Here is a 17,395-nt window from a genome sequence, read left to right as displayed (position 1 = left end):
ATAGAGGGCGACTCCGCACGATCTCTCAACAAACCGTGTTAAGCCAAGAATACCAAACTGCGCGCACCGCCTCTTTTTTAATTGAATATTCATCTTAGTTTGTGTTTATCTAAACAGAAAAAAATTACTTTATTATTATTTTAAAAAATAAAGAAATGAATGTGCGGTTTAAAAGTAAAATTCGATCTAACGATATTTCAAGTTCATTACGGAAACATGTTGAAAATGTTGTTTGAACTTTATTCAACATCTCAAACAGGTTAAATAAATGAAACTAGTTTTTATATAAGACAGAAAACTATAAAAGCTTCTGAAAATTCAGGCATCTCACAAGTGCTTCTACAGAAGTGTGTACACTTAAAATTACATAATATTGACAGGATGAGCCTAATCGTAACCCTTTACGGACGAAAAAAAGTTTATAAACAAACTTATTCAACAAAAAATACCAGGAAAAGATTTGGTTCAAAAGAATTCCCTTTCATGGTTTCCAACATATATTTTATGTTTTAGAAGAGAAAATTTTGTTACAAACAGAGTTCAATACAGTTTATGGGGACTGGAGTGCATTGCACTGGGGCCCTCTGTTGTGTCACAATCATACAATCAACATTTATTTTGTTATTGTACAACTGTTAAGGTCAGGCACAAGGCTACTCATGTGTTTTAAGCAGAATAACTATCCAAAATATAATCCATCTTCTTTCCGTTCCTGTGAAAAGTCTGAGAATGCTTCTTCACAGCTGATCTCGTACATTTTCACTTAAAAAGACAATGTTATCTGTGGAAAGAGAAAAAAATATCTTAAGTCTCAACTAGTATTAAAACATATAGAAGAATAGTGAGCAATTAAAACATGCTGACATAAGTGTCAGTGGTAAAGAAGAACTGAAGACTGACCTGCGATAATAGTGGTTGCCTGGCGCCTGACATTGTTTTTATCCACATACTCACCATAGTCAAGCTTTCCTTCGACAAGAATTCGGGACCTGAAAAAATGTGGTAACAGTATGTTAACATACATATAACACCAGAGCCTGTAAATACATTTGTTTCAGATTTTACAAAATTAAACAAAGAAACACACCCTTTTTTGACGTACTGATACGCCACATCTCTGAGACCAGGTTTGAATACAGAAATTCTGTGCCATGTTGTTTTCTGGCTGACATCTGCAAAATCCAGACACAGAAAAAACTACTTGGTTATGAAAATTCTTTATTTAAAAAAAAAAAGTACACTGAAACGCTCACCTGCACTTGTGGTTTCACCCTCTCCTGAACGCCACATCTCATTTGTAGCCATAGAAAAGATGGTGACAGGGTTTCTGCCCTCCACCTGTCTCATAACAGGGTCCTGCCCCACCCGCCCTAGCAGCTGGACCTTGTTAATAGCTGTTAAAGAGAAAAATAGAGAAAACTGTTAAAACTGTAAAGAAAACTTAACGTTATAACACACCAAAATTCAAAAGATGGATGACTTCTATTCCTTTTTATCAAATCTAGACTCAGGGGTTTTTCCGGCATAGAGAAATTGGAGGCGGAGGCCTCAGTCAAATTTCGTGCCGCCTCCGACTCTTGGGAAAATTATGTAGTGTCTTCGCAAAAAACACTGCAGGCATTAAACAGACTCACATTTGTAACAGCAGATTTAAAAGAAAATTAGTTGAAGAGGATAAAAAGTTTTATCTAGCTTATTAGTTGTCATGTTCCTAAATGTTTTAGAACTTGAATATAAGTGTTTTGTTAAGCCACTTAAAGGGTCGTCTCTTTTTGAGCCAGGATAAACCCTGAGAGTCTTATTTATTTTATGTACTTTTATATAAAAATAAGTAATGAGTATTATTCATATATTGTAGCTACTATAACACGCATACATGACACCCCGTTCTATAGAATGATACTGAAACATACGTACATCTCTCCAATATCAGACTTGTATCTGTAGATCTGTGTCTGACGAACTGTTTAAGTATCTGTCAGGGTGATCAAACGTTAAACAGTCAACAATAATGCGTACAGCACATAAGGAAGGGTTTTATTTCTCATTATTTACCTGCGCGGAGGCATTTCTCAACATCTCTGCTTCGTGGATGGTCCCGTTACTCTGTGGAGGAAAATAAAATGACCTTTTCAAAGTGATAAACAGGCACATTATGAAAAAGTGTAATCTCTGTTTAATTAGGTAAAGTTTAGAGAGTACTGGCATTTTTCTTCGAGGTAACGTTAATCGAAGTTTTTGTTCTATGTTATAGTGTCATAGATCTACAGTTAGTTAGTCCTAAATGGGGCACATTTAAATATTTTTTTTAGCTCTAAATATACTTTTAGTAAATCCAGTAAAGAATCACATGTTAATCTCCCGCCATTCACTCACCAAAACTAATCGCGTTTATAAAACATATGATATTTCACATATCTAATGTTGTTTAAACGCTCAGAACTAGTAATTTTTTGCAATTCTTTGCTGTTATTACAAAAAGACTAATCTTAGAAAAATTCGGACTCACAGGCTCTATCTTCAGAATGCTTCAATAACCCCACACGCTGTTTCCGGTCCGGTTTAAAAACATTCCCCAGTAGAAACAGAAACTAAGCACTTCCGTTCCGACACTTCCGTTCAACATACACGTAAGTAGAAATTTATGAAAATCATCTGTAAACGAAGCCAAAAGTGTATAAATGACTATTTTAATTGAAATCATAATTTAACCTGTATGTTTTTTATTAATGAACAGCCGCAAAGTGTTTAAAATATTTTATTTATTTTAGGCTTGAGGTACATAGAGTTCCTGAAAGTGATTACATTTCTCTGTTTACAAAGAGACTATTTTCAAACATTAACAAATAAGTGCACTTTAAGCAGTGCCTGTAGTTACAGTAATTCTGAATAAGGTTTATGACACAGTTTTACATATTAAATAAAGAAAATTGCCTGGGCTTTAGTAGTCTGTACTGTACAAGAATGATGTCCTGGACCAATTTCATGACAAGTGTATTACATATCCATCTTTTCATTTGCAACGTAGAATAAATAGTTCAAGTAATTCTATATAGGCCTAATAAATGTTCTGTGATGTTCTGTGGTTTGACTTCCCAACAAATCTTAAACATTCTGTGATTTATTACTGTAATCCTGAGTGAAGACGAAGGCGATATGCTAAGCAGGGAATTATCCAGCATTCTGTTAAACACCGTAAGACACAATATAAGACTTTAGTCCAATCTTATGGGGCAGCATATTCGTTCAAAGGCATATCCACATCAGAACATCTCTACATCTGTGGTCCTATATTAACTTGGCAACTTCATGCAATGTTTTTAATCAAATAGCCATCCGATCAGAAAAACGCATGAGGTACAAACAGGCCTTGTGTTTATACAGAAAAAAGACAATTACTAGATATTTAAAATGTCAAGAGGAGCTCTTGTTGCAGAAGAGATCAGGGTGTCTGAAGAATCAGACTGAGGAGCTGGGACAGTACGAGCTGGGTGGGCTGACTGATGGGGTACAGCTGGGGCAATTTGTGCTTCAGTCCAGACATCTTTACATTGTAGCTATAAGGAAAGAGACAGTCAAATAAAAGCATGACTAAGTTAAGAATGAAAAAATGCTGGTCGACATATCTAACACTTCAACCCAAAAATGTTTTTAAATCTTCCAGGGTAAATGACAATATCAAGGTAATGAACCTGAACTCTTCTTTAAAGGCTGTCCGGATGTATTTGTTCAGAAAGGTGCTGTGCTGCAGACAGGCTAACAAAACACGACATCGCTGGTAGAGAAGAACCGCCTGAGACGGGCTGACTGGATACTGCTCATCTGAGAGGAGCAGAACCACCTGCTGGGCCTGATATCCAACAAATGGCAGCTGTAATATAGAGACGAAGAAATAACCAAACAGGTATTTCAGACATATGTTCTGCCTTTCTGGAAGAGGCTTGCGTATCATGCAAATAATCATGAAACATATCAGTATGAAAACGAAACTGGAGACCTACCAAGAAGGGATGAGGTTTAAGTATTCGAAGCACCCAGCCAACTGTAAGGAAGTGTCCCAGAGAAGGAGTGCGACTGGCCTTTAAAGTACAGATGGCAAGTGTTATACATTTCTGGTCACCACATTTTTAACCAAATGAATATGCGAAAGAAATGTGCTACTCACTTCCTGACATAGAACAACAACCTCAAACAGTAAAGCAGATGTTTCATCCAGAAAGTCAGCCTGCAGACCCTGCAGCTGCAACATACATTTCATATACGCATCATAAATGTTATGTTATATTACAAAATATTAAGCTTCATGGTGGACACTGGCCAGTAGAATACTGATACATACTGTATCGCAATTTAAGGATGGCAAACTACCACAACGTACTGATTATTAGTTAATTGTGTTTATTACTTTCATACCATAGTATCTGAAGACTGGGAGCCATTAGTAGAATCTGGGAGTTGAAGTTCTGGATCACACACTAAGGCAAGTAGCAGGTTTGCTGTGAGAGCCCCCCTGCATCAAATAATCATCCAAATTATAAGAAATAATCATCAACACATGGATATTCTAATGGAAGTAAAATAACTCACTGTTTGGCTGTTAACATGCTCATCCGGGCCGGCTCGATTTCAGTTTCCCTGAACATGAGGCATAATATCTGAACCACTACAGTACAAAGTCTGGGGGACATAGAGACATCAACTTAACAATGAACCATGACTGGCATACTTATACAGAAAACACTTACATGACGTTTACTTTTATTTACAAGCAAGATAAATGAAGCTTACAGAAGTCTGTCTTCTGTTTGTATTCCTTCCCGGGTGGCCTGAGAGCTGTCCGACAGTGTTTTCACCAGGAAAGGATAAAGACCGGAAGACTGAGGAGACCATTAAGAGTAAAACAGCAGGTTTATATTCTTATAGATGAACCTGCATATACTGTACAGCAACACATTCATTCACAGAAACACTACAGGAATTTTACCCTCCAGAAGAGTTTTTTGATGGTGGGATTGCGGTACGTGGCGGTATGAAGCTCCTGCAGGAGTAAATATGAACTCTCCAGGCTGATGTCCTCCTGAAGCAATTCTCCACTCAACTGAGCGAATAAATGACAAGTTCGCTCCCAGCTTCACACAGAAAATTAACCTTTAGATAGCGAATACTTTTTGTATTTAAAAACACTTTTTCTTTAGTTTTAGCAATAGACACAAACTAGGTTAAAGTCTATCGCTACAACACCTGGGTTATCATCCAAAAGCGTTTTTTTATTTAGAACGAGAGCTGCATTTTTTTTTTTGTAAAGGATATAAAGTTGAATAAAGTTGTTGCAGTACCTGATGTTGTGATATTTCTGTTTCTCAGGAGAAGATGAAGACAGGCCACATCTCTTCCTGTACACTGGGCCCAGCATTAAAGTTGATCTCTAGAAAAACACACATGTGATTTGACAGTTCTTAAACAATGCCCAGGGCAAATACATCAAGTTACAGTCACGCTATCAATTACAAAGAATGTTTAGGGTTCAAAACAAGCTTTATTTTTAAGAAAAAAATGTCTTTACCCAGAACCATTCTTATTGATTACAAATGTTAAATATAATATGAAATAACGGTTCCAGGGCGAACGTTAAACGTTCGTACATAAAAGAGAAAGAACCATTAGAATCTGGTCTAAACACAAATTTGAAAAGTAATATTGGAAGTAATATTCCCACAGACTTAGACACATACTATAATATAACTGTTCCAGGAGCTCTGAAGGTGTAGATATATTCGTGAGGTAGGAGACACAGCGTAAAGATGCAACTCTTCCTCTTTCTCATCCTCCTCTTCTTTGTCCTTCTCTGCCAGAGTTCTCCTCACCAGCCGTGCCAGACTCGAACCTCTGCGCCGTGCAACTGGACCCTGTATCTGGTGGTTTGTGAAGCTGGTTGGAGGAGCTACACTAGTGCTGGAGAAGTAGATGGGGGAGGGAGGATGAAACAGATCCAGGCCCAAACTGTCTTGGTTTGGACATGAAGCGGAACGCCTCTTTGTGATGCTGCTTCTGTCCTCTTCCTGGACCGCTCTATCCCTGAAACAGGGGAAAGGTAACAATCAAATAAAGGATTCGTATATGGAGGATAAACATATTTCTTAGAGAAACAGAATATTAAAATGCTGATTAATTATTAAATTATGTTTATTAATTTATTTCACTGTCAAATGGCATCATTAAAATGCCAGGTTTTTATTTCTACATTTTAGGAACAACAAAACTGTCCTCTGAGAACCATAGATGCCTCTGGAACAGCATGTCCACAAGAAGGCGCTGCTGAGGAACATAACTACAAGGTTTGGATGCTGTACAAGGTTGTTCATGCAACTTCCTTCCGTCTCAATCTCCTGTAATAAGATGCAGGATAAAGAGAAAATCTTTCCATGTTCTCACAATCTAAGCGGCAAAAAATGCCCACAGTCTTATTTTAGTCGCAGTGACCTACTTTTGTCTGAGAAACTAAAATGACAGACCATATCATTACTGAAGCATACCACCAATTCAATAGAGGTCTTAAAGTGATGTTTGAACTGTGGAAAGACTGGCTTTAAATAAACCCGCCTTTGAACGTCTCATACGCCCCATGTGGTTATGGAGTCTCTTCAGACAAAGGCAAGCGCTCACAAATTTGTGCTAAACAGGAACTAATGGTCTCCCTTGGGTGTTATTCAGCTACGGAGGTGAGATTTACCCCGCGGCAATAAACATCACCGTGCTGTTGAGTGTGATTAAACATTCACACTCAGGGAGGTCAGGTGAACGAATAACACAGCAACTGTGATGCTGATGCTGGTCATGTTGGCATCTCTCAATTGTAAAAACACGCGTGTAGTTAAGCACCAAGCAGGCATGTTTTGCCGAGACAAACAAGGGCTTTTAATTGGACGTTTATTGCTTGGTGGTTTCCGTCTCTTATTGTGCCCTGGCAACGGTGTGAATGACGCCAATGGCCTCCCCCCTGTCCCCCCGCTCACGGCTGTAATCTTGTCATGGACTGTTAACAGTGTAAAATGCACGACAGCTAACCCAAATAACCCAAATATATCTGAAAACACAAACAATATAGACTAAATGGACTGTTTGTGGGTTTCTATTTATAAAGGGGTGAGCTCATTAAATGATGTTTAATTAACAAAGTTCGGGAGGAGCCGGAGCATATAACCAGCCAGCTGGTGTGTAATCAGCAATCACAACGTATACACAATCAGCCTAGCGAGCTAGCTAATAAATAGGGAAACCATCTTACCTGCTCGTTCTCCTAAGATTAAGCACCAACTCCTACATTAGACGCTATGTCCGAGACCCCCGTCATTAACGACGCATCCACAGACCGCAATCCTTCAGCGCCAACGAGCGCGTCCCATTGTTCCAGCTCAGGGTCGGATTCGGTAGCTGATTCCCCGGCTTCATCACGTGGCCGCCAGCTTCGACGTTCCGCACCTCGCAAGGCCAAAATCAGAGGGGACACTCCATCACTTGTGCCAGAGAGACGTCCGCCGCCTTCACCGGCTTCTTCTTACACCTCCACGCACAACACGATCCCCGCCATCCATAAATGGACTGTCCAGGGCCTACGATTGGCTCTATCCAACGCGGACATCGAGTTCCATAGGCGGATGACCAAGGCGGAGCTTTACTGCCTCTACGCTTCTTCCCTGGCCGACACCGCCCCACCAAAGTCAGCTCCGCAAAGGAGCACTGACAAGCCGGGTACGGCTCGTGGTTCCCCCTATTCCCGGCCCGGGCAATCCACCAATGCGGCCCGTCGTGGCCGTCCGCCGGCAACCCGGCACAGCAGGCCCTCCGCGAGCGCAGGTACCGCCACGGATCTCCCGGACGCCTCAAACCGTCCGGTCGAAGTTTTCCAGCAACTAGTCCCTCTCGCAGTAGGCCAGCTCCAACCTCCAGCCAACACCACGCCAGCAGTAAACACTGCGGGCCGCCCAAGAAACGTCGGCTCACCAGCACTCGGAGCTCCAGTGCTATCCCACCCATTCCCTGCCCCTGGCTCTTGGCCCACGGCACCCCCATCGACCACTAGCGCGAGGCTGCCTCAGCTAGCGATGCAGGTGACGGTCATCAGCCATTTCACCGCCCCCTTAGAAGCCGCCGCTAGCGCGAGCATGGCTCCGCTAGCCGCTCAGGCGGCTGCAATCCCCTCCCTTTTATCTCTCCCGCAGAGCAGATCAGGCTTCACATTGGCCACAGCGACAGCAATGCCAGTGCCAATCAACGCACCAGCGTTGGAACCGCCCCCCGTCCCAGGCAACATCAGGTCACAGATCTTGGCAGGTGCGGACACAGATCTTTATTTACTCCTCTCACCTTTATCACCTCCGTCAAACGAGCGACAGATCACTTACGGCGATCTGTCGCTCACGCTTAAAAATCAGTCACCCAACCACACCCGCACGCTTTCTTTCCCCGAATTCATCGTTGCTTTTTCCCGCTACACTGACGTGATCTGCACTGCGTTCCCTCATAGGAGACGCGAGCTGGGCGATTATCTCGCTATCGTGGCAGAGCTCGCTCTCTCCTATGGGGGCGCGCATTTTTACACGTATCACAGACTTTTCTCCGCCAAATGTGCAATTCGTATAGCTCAGTGGAACCAGTGCCCCTACTGGGGAGCATTGGACACTGAGCTGCATAACAGGGTTTTTCTGGGCGTCCGCAATATTACATGCGCGGTGTGTCGCTCAGTTGCGCATACCACATTAGATTGTCCCCTAGTCACTCCCTCTCTTCCCCCACGCTCAGCTTCGCCTCCCCAGTCTACCTGCTCTGTTCCGCGCCTGCCAACCCGCCCAGTTCACCAAACCCAAGGGCAACCTGGCAATTTGGAGGCTTGTAGGAATTTCAACGCCGGAAGATGCGTCAGGCAGCGTTGTCGCTTCCTGCATGTGTGCTCATTTTGTAGCGGAGCACACGCACGAATCGTGTGCCCATTGTCTCAAACGCAGAATAAAAAACTAAAAAATTACCTTTCGACTCCCGTGAACATTTCTTGTTTGTCTTCAGAATTGTCCTTGCACCCCGACTTTCAATTCACTGACTATCTTCTGACCGGTCTCTCGAACGGTTTCAACCCCGGCGTCGTCAGTCTTCCGTCACACAGCTTAATATGCCCCAACCTCCAGTCTGCGCTCGCCGAACCAGAGTCAGTCGATTTCCTCATTAAAAAGGAGATCGACGCTAATTTCATTATTGGCCCCTTCGACGCTCCCCCTTTTCCTGCATTTCGGATCAGCCCCATTGGCATAGCGACTCGTAAATTCTCTGGAAAAAAGCGCCTCATTTTCGATCTCTCGTCACCACACGGCTCTACCTTCCCTAGCATTAATAGCCTCATTCCGATCGAGGAATTTTCCCTGCACTATCATAACATCGATCAAGCCATCACTTTAATAAAACATGCCGGTCATGGCGCTTGGCTAGCAAAAGTCGACATCACATCAGCATTTAAAGTCATGCCAATCCACCCAGACTTCTGGCACCTTTTCGGCATTCGATGGCGCAATAAATTTTACTTTTCTGTCCGTCTCACCTTTGGCTGCAGAAGCAGCCCAAAAATTTTCGACATGTTGTCGGAGGCAATTTGCTGGATTCTCTCTAACAATTATGCAATTCCCTACCTTATCCACCTACTGGATGACTTTTTAATCATCTCGTCTCCCGACTCGTTTCCGGCTGCACATCTAGCAAAAGTCCAACAGGTTTTCAAAAATCTCGGCGTTCCCCTCGCCCCAGACAAAACTTCAGGTCCCAGCACGTCCATCGAATTTCTCGGAATTAAATTAGACTCGCTTAAATTCCAGGCTTCTCTGCCGAAAGAGAAAATCGATAGAACGATCTTGATCGCGTCCTCCCTATTATCAAATCCCCGCTGCTCAAAACGCGAGCTTCTGTCTGTTCTCGGCCATCTAAATTTCGCGATGAGAATAATCCCGCAAGGTCGCCCGTTCGTTTCACACCTCCTCTCTCTCGCGTCATCCGCACACGCTTTAGAGGACTCGTTATCCATATCCAGCTCCTGCCTCGACGAGCTGAGCCTATGGATAAAATTCCTCAGACAATGGAACGGCTTGTCATTTTTCTACAGTGACATGGCCTCTTCCCCCGTCGATATTCGCCTATTCACAGACGCCGCCCCTTCCGTCGGTTTCGGAGGCTTTTACCAAGGCCGTTGGTTCGCGTCCACCTGGCCCCCCCAGGTTTTAGAGATCCCTTATGCTTTAGCATCCTCAGCTCTCTTTGAGCTATATCCACTGGTCGTCGCAGCATCCCTATGGGGAAAAGAGTGGTCAGCTTCCAGCATAATCGTGCACTGTGACAACGAGGCAACTGTTCATTGTATTAACAAAGGCCGCTCCCACTCCCCCGCCATAATGCCGTTCCTCAGACGCCTCATCTGGATCTCAGCCTGTGACCAATTCATTCTAACTGCCAAACACATTCCCGGATCAAAAAATCAGATTGCTGACGCCCTTTCTCGTTTTGCCTTCCAGAAGTTCAGGCTGCTGGCACCCGAAGCAGATCCTTTGCCAACACCGGTACCTCCCTATTCGGAGCTGATATTCCAGTTAACCACCCCCTAAAAACCCTCATCGATGCCTCTCTAAACTCCATCATCCAAGCCGTCTCCCTCAGGACCCTCCAATCTTATCTAACTGCATGGAAAAGCTTCAAGTCTTTTCACCTGGCATTCAACATTCCCTTTCCCGATTTTTCTGTCATCACCATCACCTCCTTCATCTCCTTCCTAAACTCTTCAAAAAACCTCCAGGCCAGCTCAATTAAAGGCTACATGAGTGGAGTCCAGTTCTTCCACAAACTCATATTCAATTCTCCTTCCGCAGCCATAGCCAGCTCCCAAACATCTATGCTTATCAAGGGCATTCAACGTACCCAGCCTGCTCGCCAGGATGCAAGGCAACCCATAACCCTGGATATATTGACCAGATGCATTTCCACCCTTCGTAAAGGATACCACTCCAAACACGTCGATCGCACACTCGACACCATGTTTATACTAGCATTCTTTGGATTTCTAAGATGTTCAGAAATTTCCACAACATCCATTTTCAACCCCCTAACCCATCCAACGGTATCCGACCTGTCAGTAGTCGATTCAGAGACTATGTCATTTTCCATTAAACAGAGCAAGACGGACCAAACCAGGAGAGGACATTTCATTTACATATTCAATCTCCACTCACCAATTCAACCTTATCAGACCCTCCTAGCCTACCTCCACTTCAGGAAATCCCAGACCACAACCACATCGGATCCTCTATTCGTCGACGAGTCTAACCGCCCAGCTACACGCTTTTGGTTCCAAAAGCACCTCAAAGCTGTCCTGCTCCTATCCGGTATCCCTGCAGACCACTTTTCCGGCCACTCCTTCCGCATAGGCGCAGCAACCACAGCAGCCCAAAAAGGCCTCTCGCACTCTCAAATCCAAGCACTAGGGCGCTGGACATCGGAAGCTTTTAAGAGCTACATCAGGTCCGATCGCTCTATCATCAGGGAAGCTCATCGAACCCTCATTTCCAAGATCATCTAGAGAATTCATACTTCACACGCATGAGTTCGAACATCCTCCATGCCAGCCGAAATCTCACTTACAGGAGATCTCACCGCCGATTCAGCCGGCTCAGGGGCCAGTGCTCAAGTCTCAGGCTCTGCAGCAGCAGTTTTAACAGCAGGAGTCAACATCGCAGCAGCGACTACCCTGGCAGAGACCAACACTACGTTTCAAGCAAAGAAGCCAGCGTTGCCACAGCAACAGCCTCAGCCAAGGCCAGCTTTCCCATTTCAAGCATGGAGCCAAGTGCGGCAACTAAGAATCATCCACAGAAGCCTATGCTTCCGTCACAAGGGCTGAAGCCAGCGTCGCAGCAGTGACCACCTCCACAGAGGTCAGTAGTTCCATCACAGTGCCAAAGCCAGCGTCGCAGCAGCGATCGCCTCCGCAGAGGCCTGTGCTTCCATCTAAGGCACAGAAGCCAGCATCACCGCAGTGACCGCCTCCGCAGAGGCCAGAGCTTCCATCTAATGCGCAGAAGCCAGCGTCGCCGCTGCGATCGCCTCCGCAGAGGCCAGTGCTTCCATCTAATGCGCAGAAGCCAGCGTCGCCGCAGCGATCGCCTCCGCAGAGGCCAGAGCTTCCATCCAATGCGCAGAAGCCAGCGTCGCCGCTGCGATCGCCTCCGCAGAGGCCAGTGCTTCCATCTAATGCGCAGAAGCCAGCGTCGCCGCAGCGATCGCCTCCGCAGAGGCCAGAGCTTCCATCTAATGCGCAGAAGCCAGCGTCGCCGCAGCGATCGCCTCCGCAGAGGCCAGAGCTTCCATCCAATGCGCAGAAGCCAGCGTCGCCGCTGCGATCGCCTCCGCAGAGGCCAGTGCTTCCATCTAATGCGCAGAAGCCAGCGTCGCCGCAGCGATCGCCTCCGCAGAGGCCAGTGCTTCCATCTAATGCGCAGAAGCCAGCGTCGCCGCAGCGATCGCCTCCGCAGAGGCCAGAGCTTCCATCCAATGCGCAGAAGCCAGCGTCGCCGCTGCGATCGCCTCCGCAGAGGCCAGTGCTTCCATCTAATGCGCAGAAGCCAGCGTCGCCGCAGCGATCGCCTCCGCAGAGGCCAGAGCTTCCATCCAATGCGCAGAAGCCAGCGTCGCCGCTGCGATCGCCTCCGCAGAGGCCAGTGCTTCCATCTTATGTGCAGAAGCCAGCGTCGCCGCAGCGATCGCCTCCGCAGAGGCCAGTGCTTCCATCTAATGCGCAGAAGCCAGCGTCGCCGCAGCGATCGCCTCCGCAGAGGCCAGTGCTTCCATCTTATGTGCAGAAGCCAGCGTCGCCACAGCGATCGCCTCCGCAGAGGCCAGTGCTTCCATTTTAAGTGCAGAAGCCAGCGTCGCCGCAGCGATCGCCTCCGCAGAGGCCAGTGCTTCCATCTTATGTGCAGAAGCCAGCGTCGCCGCAGCGATCGCCTCCGCAGAGGCCAGTGCTTCCATCGAAGACGTCAAAGCCATCGTCACCACAGCGATCGTCCCTCAGAGGCCAGAGCTTCCATCTGAGGCATCGAAGCCGGCGTCGCCGCAGCATTCGCCTCCGCAGAGGCCAGTGCTTCTGCCTCGCCTTCGGCCATCTACAACTTTCCACGAAGCAAGCATCACAGCAGCAATCACCACAGCAGGAGCCTCCATCAGGCGCTCTGCTACAGCCGGCCCCCGCCTTCAGTTGCCTCTTTCCAGTATCAGTCTTAACAACAGGGGCATGAAGCAATGAAGCAGCGTTCATTTGGATAGTTCCCGAAAACCCTAATATTACAATCTCTCCAAGCACTACTGCCAGCACCTCCTAGATTCATACTTCTCATCACTGCATTGGGCACCCACCTTCTTTTATCTTCTCAGTCTGAACCATCCTCGGGGGAACCCCTACCCCTTTCTCGTCCCATAACAAACAACATCTCCCAAGGAGCCCTCATCCTCTCGTCTCTACCTTAACACAGGCCACGCCTCCGCAGCGCTTGGCATCATGTTGGGGGGTATACGTACTCCGGCGGCTGTCCCACTTTCTCGCTTTATGGGGGTGTGCTCTGGGCTCAGACCGGTTCCGAGCTCGGCGCACTCACCCGTACTAAGGTAGAGTGTTTCGGGCTCGGATAGATCTGGCGAGCTCGGAGCCTGCTTCCCGGACAGCACGCCAAATACGCATAACCAAGCTTTATCATTATCCCTATCTATATCACTGTTATCTGTGTAGGTGAACTCGTGAAATGATGTTTAATTAACAAAGTTCGGGAGGAGCCGGAGCATATAACCAGCCAGCTGGTGTGTAATCAGCAATCACAACGTATACACAATCAGCCTAGCGAGCTAGCTAATAAATAGGGAAACCATCTTACCTGCTCGTTCTCCTAAGATTAAGCACCCCTCCCCCACCCCGGCTCCTCTGCCAAGCTCATTATCCTGCAGGAACCCGGGGGGTGTGCTCTGGGCTCAGACCGGTTCCGAGCTCGGCGCACTCACCCGTACTAAGGTAGAGTGTTTCGGGCTCGGATAGATCTGGCGAGCTCGGAGCCTGCTTCCCGGACAGCACGCCAAATACGCATAACCAAGCTTTATCATTATCCCTATCTATATCACTGTTATCTGTGTAGGTGAACTCGTGAAACATACATAGTGTATGTAAGGTGACCTGTACTCATTTCAAATGCTCCGGTTTCATCCTCACAGAGGAACACTTCACACAAATAACAACTTCAAAAGTGGATTACATGTTTTAAATATATACAAAATGGTTTTGTTTTTAAAAAAGAAATGATACACCATGCAACGTTTAACATTTAACAAAAAAATAAAAGTACATCAATGCCATAAAAGATTTTCCAATGCCATAGAAGAAGAAATGTTTTCTTGAAACCTGTTAGTTTTGTCCACAAAAAAAAAAATTTGTGCAATATATGGTTCTGTGGATCTTTATGGGACCATGCAGCAGACGAAGACCCTTTTAGGAACCTTTATTTAACGCTATTATAAGTCAAATAAAATTGTTAACCAATGTTACAGATTTCTCTTTCAAGCGTCATAAGAATCCCATTCTTTGATTTCCAGCTCTTTCCGTCTTCTCCGCTCGATGACTTTGAGTCTCTAAGCCAACGTTTCCCCTTGGCTCCTGAAGTTTTCCCAGCAGGGAGTAAGAGGACACATGACAGTCTGATTCTTTGAGAAATACATCTGTTCTATAGCTTGTAAAAAGTGATAATATAATACTATTAAATACTGAAGACCATAGTGCAATAAAATATCAAGCGTCAGCGTTTATCCCACATTATTAAAGCGATTTTACACAATTATTTGATTCAGTTAACACAGGTTTTCTTGAATGGCACAATGATTACAACTCTTGTGATGTCAATGTAAATGTTGCTCAATTTAGATCTTGTTAACCTTTGAACCTTTGTCGCCCTGGTATCGCTCGACACTGTTAGCTTTAGAGAAGACAAAACCTTAATCAATTTAGTTTCCACGCAACCAAGCACAACACAGAGATCTTGTGCTCCTGTGAGATATATAGCCCTGGGATTCAGAATATCTCCACATTTATTCCTGCACCAGTTCGTTTAGTATGATGGCTTGTATGAGTTGCAAATGTTTGTTCCTTCAAAGCCTTGTCGAGTCATAGGCAATAAAAACCTGCAGGGTGCAGATAAAGGGCTTTGAACGAGTCAGTGTCGGCCGATGCTGTTAGTGATGGGCACAAATAGACAGGAGTTGTACAGCCATGAGAATGTGTTGGTGAGGCCATTAACACTGAGAGGCTTTTACCTCATTGATGATGTAGGAGAGATTCTGGAGATGGCACGGCTTGTCTCTGTAGGGCACAACAGACAGAACAGAATGTTTTTGTATACTTGAATTGTTCTGAAATGACAAAATAAAATCTTAATGAATGATATTAGTTCTGTGTGCAACTAGTTAAGCTATTATAATAGTAAAAAGATATAGGAAATTCAATTAGAAATAATTGTGTAATGAAAGTGAAATTGTGAAAGTGATTTCTGCTTTTCATGTTTTGTCTATGACCCTAAACAGAGCAGATGTCTCAATGAGTGAATTTCTTCATTTACAGGCAAAGGTTGAATGCCCTTGCGTGTCCGGTAAACAGTGAGGTTACTACTTAAACAACTTCTCTGGTTTAGCTTTTTATCCTTCCCCGGTTAAGCAGCTTTCCATCAACGCCTGTGTGCGAATGTAAATCTAAATGTCAAAGTGCCTGCCGCTTTTCTAACTGATTAAGATACACCATTTCTAAATCTCCCTCTGCGTGGACACTGAATGAATTATTAATTGTTGAGTTGATTAAATTAGCTCTTTACCCTCCAGAGAATGGTGGACTCCCAGGTCGAGTCCTTGTAATGTAGATGCAGGTGGACAGACCGGCTTATTCTGGCTGGATCCTTTGGGCTTTGCGCTCTTTTTCCCAGCATTCTTTGCAGTATGGACAACACGAATGTGAAGCGAATGCTCGCGATCCTGTCCACTGAGGAAATCTGGCAAATCATTGATCTGTGTGCAGAGATGTTTAGGGAAGACGTCTGTTAGGATAACACTAACTATATATTGAATATTGACATTTTTCACTATGGTTACTTTTATATTTTTATTCAGTAAGTCACGTAAACTTGATGTCTCCCGCAGCTTTGAGCTGTGTAAATGTGTAGGATTACCAAACAAACTTTCTTTAAGCAGTTTAGCATGACAGGATAAGTAAATCTTCTCTCTCTATAATTAGCATTGTCTTCCTGATTCACAGACGCTGCTTAAAGGACTGTTGGGCTTTATCTGTACCATTGAATATACACCTGTAACAGTTCATCTTTTCTCAGACAACAGCAAATATACACAACAGGGTCAGGGCGCTTATATATTCCTCATATTTGAATTTTATTTACTATAACTTAGTTTCCTTTTCTGGCCAACATTTAGGGAAAAAAATACATAACTGCATAAGGGTAGTTTATATGTTGTGGATTGGCAATTTGTAAAGTAAAAATATGAATATTCCATATCTTATTTACAATGATGGCAAAAAACTGCATGTATTACTAAATAATAATGACATTTATGTATTACTATGATACTAATACAATTATATTTATAATATGTCTTGTAAATACAATAATATACAGTATGTAAAAAATATAATACAGTTTATTTGTGTGGAGCAACAAAACACTATACAGTAATTATTTGATGTAGTTGTTTTTTAAGTCTAAGGAGATCAGTGTGCTATTGCATTGTACTCTTATATCAACAGATGAAATGCAAACGCTCACCAGCTCGATGCTCGTGATGTCTCGGAAGCTGAGCGCCTCTCGCAGCGCGCGCGGGTTGTACTCGCTCAGGTAGACGTGCTCATCGCTCAATATCACATGCATAAAGACCCTCTTCACCGACCTCGAGACCACCACACACGGCTCGCAGGCTCGTATCCGCTCGTATAAATCCCGACTCGTGTTTCTCTTGAGGAAAGTGTCCAGTTTGCTGTTTGCGCTCCTGGCCATGGGAATGCGCTGCGCTCCTCTCCAGGTGTCACCTTTACCATCACAGGTGCTCTGCGCATGCTGTCATATTAACTGTAATACAAGTTTCATGAATATTTTCAATACTTAAAAATATCCCGTGTCTTCCAGTCTAGTGTGTGGATTGCATCTTCTTTCTATGCGTCTTTATCTGTCAACTTGCCTGAAGAGGCGGTGCCAACGCGCATGCCCAGCCACCGTTTATTAATAGTGCAGAACGCTGTGTCTCTGCTTTTATTAGAAACGGAAGCAAGACGTACAATAGT

At 44.6% G+C, this 17,395-nt stretch overlaps 3 protein-coding genes across 4 annotated transcripts in view; 1 reads left to right on the top strand and 2 right to left on the bottom strand.

Annotated features, from left to right (window-relative positions):
* Nucleotides 1–219: 219 nt before the first annotated feature.
* Nucleotides 220–2,577, bottom strand: ssbp1 (single-stranded DNA binding protein 1). Of its 2 annotated transcripts, none has more exons than XM_056748911.1 (7): nt 2,510–2,577; nt 2,056–2,106; nt 1,918–1,975; nt 1,254–1,394; nt 1,088–1,172; nt 901–989; nt 220–781 (listed from the first exon to the last, which is right to left on the bottom strand). In XM_056748911.1, the coding sequence occupies exons 2-7, from the start codon at nt 2,077–2,079 to the stop codon at nt 738–740; spliced, it is 441 nt and encodes a 146-aa protein (XP_056604889.1). In that variant the 5' UTR covers nt 2,080–2,106; nt 2,510–2,577; the 3' UTR covers nt 220–737. The 2 variants fall into 2 exon arrangements, with proteins under 2 accessions (XP_056604889.1, XP_056604890.1); XM_056748912.1 differs by having other exon boundaries at nt 2,377–2,510.
* Nucleotides 2,578–2,742: 165 nt separating this feature from the next.
* c5h12orf56 (chromosome 5 C12orf56 homolog) lies at nt 2,743–17,314 on the bottom strand. Its single transcript, XM_056748906.1, has 13 exons — nt 16,884–17,314; nt 15,924–16,113; nt 15,373–15,418; nt 5,733–6,075; nt 5,337–5,425; nt 4,985–5,129; nt 4,789–4,877; nt 4,588–4,677; nt 4,414–4,510; nt 4,166–4,240; nt 4,002–4,079; nt 3,693–3,871; nt 2,743–3,557 (listed from the first exon to the last, which is right to left on the bottom strand). Exons 1-13 carry the CDS (start codon nt 17,109–17,111, stop codon nt 3,443–3,445), a joined length of 1,764 nt encoding a protein of 587 aa, XP_056604884.1. The 5' UTR covers nt 17,112–17,314; the 3' UTR covers nt 2,743–3,442.
* The window catches only part of slc13a4 (solute carrier family 13 member 4), a 28,616-nt gene continuing 17,174 nt past the window's right edge, over nt 5,954–17,395 (top strand). Inside the window, exons 1-2 of the mRNA XM_056748903.1 lie at nt 5,954–6,091; nt 6,249–6,335. The gene's annotated coding sequence lies outside the window, so the exon portion shown is untranslated. The remainder of the gene's footprint in view (nt 6,092–6,248; nt 6,336–17,395) is intronic.

This window comes from Triplophysa dalaica, chromosome 5, assembly GCF_015846415.1.
Source record: "Triplophysa dalaica isolate WHDGS20190420 chromosome 5, ASM1584641v1, whole genome shotgun sequence".
NCBI lineage: Eukaryota > Metazoa > Chordata > Actinopteri > Cypriniformes > Nemacheilidae > Triplophysa > Triplophysa dalaica.
The sequence above is the reverse complement of the archived record's forward strand: the minus strand, read 5'-3'. Positions and strand labels throughout refer to the sequence as shown.

Coding starts and splice junctions, on each gene's coding strand:
- ssbp1 (XM_056748911.1), bottom strand. CDS start 2,079: ATGTTGAGAAATGCCTCCGCGCAG. Junction 1,976..2,055: donor TGAGAAATGCCTCCGCGCAG/GTAAATAATGAG, acceptor TCACCCTGACAG/ATACTTAAACAGTTCGTCAG. Junction 782..900: donor GGCAACCACTATTATCGCAG/GTCAGTCTTCAG, acceptor CTCTTTCCACAG/ATAACATTGTCTTTTTAAGT.
- c5h12orf56 (XM_056748906.1), bottom strand. CDS start 17,111: ATGGCCAGGAGCGCAAACAGCAAACTGGACACTTTCCTCAAGAGAAAC. Junction 5,130..5,336: donor CAGAAATATCACAACATCAG/GTACTGCAACAA, acceptor TTCTGTGTGAAG/CTGGGAGCGAACTTGTCATT. Junction 4,080..4,165: donor TTGTTGTTCTATGTCAGGAA/GTGAGTAGCACA, acceptor TGTACTTTAAAG/GCCAGTCGCACTCCTTCTCT.